At 42.2% G+C, this 5,549-nt stretch overlaps 2 protein-coding genes across 2 annotated transcripts in view; one reads left to right on the top strand and one right to left on the bottom strand.

Moving 5' to 3' along the window:
* The window catches only part of LOC130550846 (germ cell-specific gene 1-like protein), a 6,572-nt gene extending 4,079 nt beyond the window's left edge, over positions 1 to 2,493 (top strand). Inside the window, exons 4-5 of the mRNA XM_057328355.1 lie at positions 1,132 to 1,187; positions 1,390 to 2,493. Of these exons, the coding sequence (XP_057184338.1) occupies positions 1,132 to 1,187; positions 1,390 to 1,704 (371 nt within the window). The 3' untranslated portion in view covers positions 1,705 to 2,493. The remainder of the gene's footprint in view (positions 1 to 1,131; positions 1,188 to 1,389) is intronic.
* On the bottom strand, positions 2,383 to 5,228 carry LOC130550849 (epithelial membrane protein 2-like). Its single transcript, XM_057328363.1, has 5 exons — positions 5,112 to 5,228; positions 4,328 to 4,409; positions 4,038 to 4,140; positions 3,625 to 3,765; positions 2,383 to 2,938 (listed from the first exon to the last, which is right to left on the bottom strand). Exons 2-5 carry the CDS (start codon positions 4,403 to 4,405, stop codon positions 2,778 to 2,780), a joined length of 483 nt encoding a protein of 160 aa, XP_057184346.1. The 5' UTR covers positions 4,406 to 4,409; positions 5,112 to 5,228; the 3' UTR covers positions 2,383 to 2,777.
* Positions 5,229 to 5,549: the final 321 nt, after the last annotated feature.

Raw genomic sequence — 5,549 nt, 5'->3', positions numbered from 1 at the left:
CTCTCTCTCTCTCTCTCTCTCTCTCTGTCTCTCTCTCTCTCTCTCTCTCTCTCTCTCTCTCTCTAAATGATTCTCTCTTTAAAATGATTCTAGCACAAATCACAAATTTACATTCATTTATTCATTCATTCATTTATTCATTGAGTCATATAGCCTGCCACAGTTTACTGAGATCAGGTTTATTTTTTTATTTTTAAGGATAGAAAGAGTATAAATGAGATAGAAGTCAGAACTGATCAGTCAGGTGTTGTACTTGTACAATGTAACTTAGTGAAGAGAGGAGTGACGTGCGCTCTCTTCGGTTCATTGAAGTCCACTCTTGCCGCTGCATTCTGGATCATCTGTAGAGGTTTGGTTGTGCAAGCTGGAAGTCCAGCCAGTAGCAGAGCCTGGACTAGGACTTGCGTAGCATGCTCTGATAGGAAAGGTCTAATTTTCTGAATATTGTAGAGGATGAATCTACAGGACCGGGTGGTGCTGGCAACATGATCAGTGAAGTTCAGCTGATCACCGATCACCACTCCCAGGTTTCTGGCCAGTCTGGAAGATGTGACGGTTGATGAGCCCAGTTGAATGGAAAAGTTGTGATCACTCTTTGGGTTGGCCGGGATTACAAGCAGTTCTGTTTTAGCAAGGTTCAGCTGCAGGTGATGGTCCAAAGCGCATGCTTTCTCAATGATTATACGATAAGACTAACGGTGAATTTGTCCATTTGTTAAACTTTATTTGTGTAACAAGCATCTCGCGACTCAAGCTCTTATGTAAGCGACCACATTAACGAAGATTATAGGTATACTATATTTATATTATGACATAAAGTAAGGCAGTTCGACCTAATCATCTTTATATTCATATGAATTCATAATTTGCAAGGAAACACCACCAAATACATGTAAAAAAAACCTCTTACCTTTTGAGATTTAAGACAAGTGTGAGGGTATTCTAACTTATAGATTATATTGACAACAATAAAGCCGTTCTCATTGACATATTTCCAGTTTCTGTTATCAGTTCAGACTTCTAATCATCACAACTCACCAGAAAAAGGCTCTATTCTTTCACACGGCCTCTGTCTGGTAACCATGTGCATATTTACAGCCCAGGTGTGTTCATGGTTATATATTCTAACAGTGGATAACAGCGACAGGTTGTTGGACTCATTTGATTCAGGAGTCACCTGTCGTACAGTGAACTGAACGCCGCTCGCGCTGAGAGAGACCGTCCCTGCCAGTTTTCACTAATCCAAGAGACAAACTTCCACTGCTCTGTGTGTGTGCGGGTCAGAGAGACACACGGCAGGATGATGTAGGCTCATAATCCGGACCTGGTCTCTACAGAAGAAACATCTGCTGACATCTCATTCAGTCGCACCTCTCAATGTTTGTCTGATGTTTGTGTTGCAGTGTTGCGTGGCTGGCCTTCACCTGCTGCATGTCTTCTGGAGTTTCTACACTCAACATCTACACCAAGACCTTTTTGATGCTTGGACGGAAACACCAGCGTGTGTTTTACCCCTGTAAAAACTTCACTTTCCCTCCACAATGTCCTCTTGTGTCTCCTCTCTCTCCGTACGTCTCGCCGCCCCTTCCACCTCCTCCCCCCACCTGCCCCGCACCTCTCTCGCCCGCGCTCTCTCTCCTCCGGCCCCCCGTCATACTCCTTCTGTCTCCGGTGGGCTCGGACGAGGACTTCAGTCCCCTCTGATGTCTAAAACATCTTTCATCTCCTACTTTTCATGAGCGCTTCACGTGCAAAACATCACGGGGCAGTCGTGGCCTAATGGTTAGAGAGTCGGACTCGTGACCAGAAGGTTGCCGGTTGGATTCCCAGGGCCGGCGGGTAACGACTGAGGTGACCTTGAGCAAGGCACCTTACCCCTACTTGCTCCCCGGGCGCTGCAGTGATAGCTGCCCACTGCTCCGGGTGTACGTGTGTTCACCACTTGCTGTGCGTGTGTTCACTACTCTCTGGATGGGTTAAATGCAGAGGTCACATTTCGGGTATGGGTCACCATATCTGACAAATAGGTCACTTCACTTTCACTTTCACTTTCAAAATGTCATTTCAGTCTGAAGGACGTTCTGAGAGGGCTTCTCTTTACTTTCACCTGCGTTTATCAGCAGCTTTTAATTTTGGCCTTTTTCATTTCAATTGGTCATGAATAAAAACTCATCAATGTTCTGTTTTGCCTCTTTTCACCTGAATGTTTTTTAGCTGTTCTCTACGAGCGCTTTCTATTTAATGGACACGTTAATAAATGTCTCCAGCATCACACACAATCCTGTGATGGACGTTATAGTCATGTTTGTCTCGGTCAAGTCATTGTGATGGAATGAGTTTAATTTAGTCAAATCTTTCTCATGTTATTACATTTGACAGTGATGAAATACCAAAATCCCTTTAATGGTCAATAACATGATCATATGGGTTTAACACAAGTGTTATCAAACTTTAAGACAGTAAAATCACTTTAACAGCTAACATGAATATGACGGATGAAAACAAACATTCAGCTCTATTCTGAAGACCAGTGACGTGCTCAAAAAAATAAAGAATTAGACATCAATGTATGAGAGTTAGATTCTGTTAAATTATATCATCATAAACCGTAAAACATCTACAAACACGTGAAAACAACATGAGAGGTTTCTGTCTACATACATGAATGTGTTACATTTACACAAAATCTAATCCAAATGGAAGTTTCTTGGAGATTCTTGTGAGTGATTTATTTACGCAAACATGGCAAGTGTGTGTGTGTGTGTGTGTGTGCGTGTTCATGCTGTTTTCTTGCGCAGGATGAAGTAAGTCACACAGGAGATGAAGGTGAGACAAACAGAGATCCAGGCGAGAATAAAGGACGCTCCATACCAGCCGTTCTTCTCATCTTTATGGAAGATTTCAGTGTAGATGGATGCTGCGATCATGATACACAACCCTGTAACACACACACACACACACACACACACATGTTGTCTAATGATTTCTCTTCATCTAAACCTCACAGAAAAACCTTTAACATGTTTGATGTAAAGATGAGGACACAGAAAGTGGGTGTAATATGTGTTTTATGAGGACACACACACACACATCTCATTCTCTATTTGAATCAACCATTCTGTTCATAACAAAGATGATGATTGTGTGTGAGGGTTGTCACTGTTATGAAATGTGCATGAATGTGTGATTAATTGTCTAATAAATTATTTATTTATTTGTCTGTTTTAGGGCTTTGACCATTATGAAGATTAACTGTCATACAAATAGTAATTTTTGTGTGTGGGTTTCATTTATTAAATAACAGAATGATGTTGTGTGTCTCCAGATGCTGAATCGTCTGGAATGACTTTAAACACACAAAAATACAAAGCTGATACGACTCGAATGATGGAGAAATGTCATCTGAACGTAACAGTAAGTGATGCTGCTGTACTGCAATGTGTGTGTGTGTGTGTGTGTGCATGTGCTGTGCGTGTGTGTGTGTGTGTGTGTGTGTGTGTGTGTGTGTGTGTGTGTGTGTGTGTGTGTGTGTGTGTGTGTGTGTGTGTGTGTGTGTGTGTGTGTGTGTGTGTGTGTGTGTGTGTGTGTGTGTGTGTGTGTGTGTGTGTGCGTGTGTGTGCTTACAGGCCAGCAGTTGAAAGGCTCCAGTAAACAGAAAGCGTTTTCCTTTAGGTAGTGTGTAGAGCTGTGCAACGAACACAAACAGACCCAGAATGCAGAAAATACAGGCCAGGACAGACGTCGCCTGCACGGCCTGCAGATATTCTGAAACACCACACACAACACGTGTACATCATCCACGAATCACACATTTAAAACAACAAACTCTTGAAGGAAATCAATCCAGCCGTTCAAACATCAAGTCATTTTTCTGTCTGCTAACTACACACAGACGTTCCTTTCACATTTCATTTGATGCTATTAGTGGAGTTACGTGATGAATAGTGTGTGTGTGTGCGTGCGTGCGTGCGTGCGTGCGTGCGTGCGTGCGTGCGTGTGTGTGTAAATGAAAGTGAGTTCCACTGATGTGCACAAACCTTGATCATAATAAGTAGGAATCTGAGTGTAGTTCCACTTCACACCGGTCCAAACCCACCGAGCCCAAATATCAGTAGACACACCCCCAGTCATCCACCAGGCCTACACACACACAATGAAAATAGAAATCAACATTATAACACACACATTTAGCTTCAGTACTGCTGAATAAAGCCCCGCCCCCTAAAAGAAAGATGAGGATTACATGATACAATATACACTTTATACAGTAAACAGTGTGTGTGTGTGCGTGTGTGTGCGTGTGTGTGTGTGTGTGTGTGTGTCTTACATTGTGTATGGTGGCGGCCAGCAGCAGTGCGATACAGGCGAGGTGGAGGATGAAAATGGCAGCGAGTAAAACCAACATGATACTGAAATACAAAAGAACACACAAAAAAATAACAATTCAGTGTTTCACTTTTTACTTTAACGACAGTAAATACACACATGCTGTTCTAACACTGTGTGTGTGTGTGTGTGTGTGTGTGTGTGTGTGTGTGTGTGTGTGTGTGTTACACAGGTATGAATGAATGTTTTTACAGTTAGATGAGTTGAAACTTGTCTTCAGTATTCCAATGAACTGCCACTCCCTGACTAGAGAGAGAGAGAGACAAACTGTATCTCATATTCCCTACCCCTAACCCTAACAATCACACACAACTGTCTGCTCTTTTACATTTTCACAAAAGTTCATTCTGTGTGATTTATAAGCTTGTTTCCCCACAAGGACAAGGGTTTTGGATATTGCCATCTTTGTGGGGCATTTTGTCCTCATACCGTAGGGTTTACCCTTCCCACACACACACACACACTCACACTGAATTCACCAGATTTCTTTCTCAACGTGCTGTTTGTTCTTATTAATGCAGAAAACAAGAAGAATAAAAGAAGAGTTGTGGTTTCCTATAGCAAACACTAACACACAAGCAACATCCCAGTTTTACTGCCGCTCACAGAGACGAACACAAAAGCACACAAACACAAAACTGTTTTCACACACTTTGTTCTGGAAGTTCATTCAGCAGCAGAAAACAGAGCTGGAGTTGATACGAAGTGAAAGTTTAAGATCTTACCTTGTAGAGCAGAGTTAAGATCACAGATACAGATGTGTGTGTGTGTGTGTGTGTATGTGTGTGTGTATGAATGTGTGTGAACTGCCACTCAAATCAGCTCAATCATTAACCCCTCCCTCTAAAACAAACCCCACCCACCCCTCTCAAAACTCCTCCCTTGATTGTGTGTTTAAGGGTGTAACAGGGTTGAGGTGTTCTCCTGTCAGCTCTGTCAAACGCTGTTGTACATATAACCATCACATAAATACATGGAAAATGGTAACTGACACACACACACACACACACACACACACACATTGGTAAATTATCTTCATTCTCTGACTGATTATTTCAATGAAAGCGAGACAGATTCACATGTGTGATGTTTCATGAATTTAGCTTTTTTTGTAAGTAAAAATGTGATTTTAGTGTGTGATGACAAACTGCACATCACCCAGA

Source organism: Triplophysa rosa, unplaced genomic scaffold (assembly GCF_024868665.1).
Source record: "Triplophysa rosa unplaced genomic scaffold, Trosa_1v2 scaffold447, whole genome shotgun sequence".
In the NCBI taxonomy this organism is placed as follows: Eukaryota; Metazoa; Chordata; class Actinopteri; order Cypriniformes; family Nemacheilidae; genus Triplophysa; species Triplophysa rosa.
The sequence above is the reverse complement of the archived record's forward strand: the minus strand, read 5'-3'. Positions and strand labels throughout refer to the sequence as shown.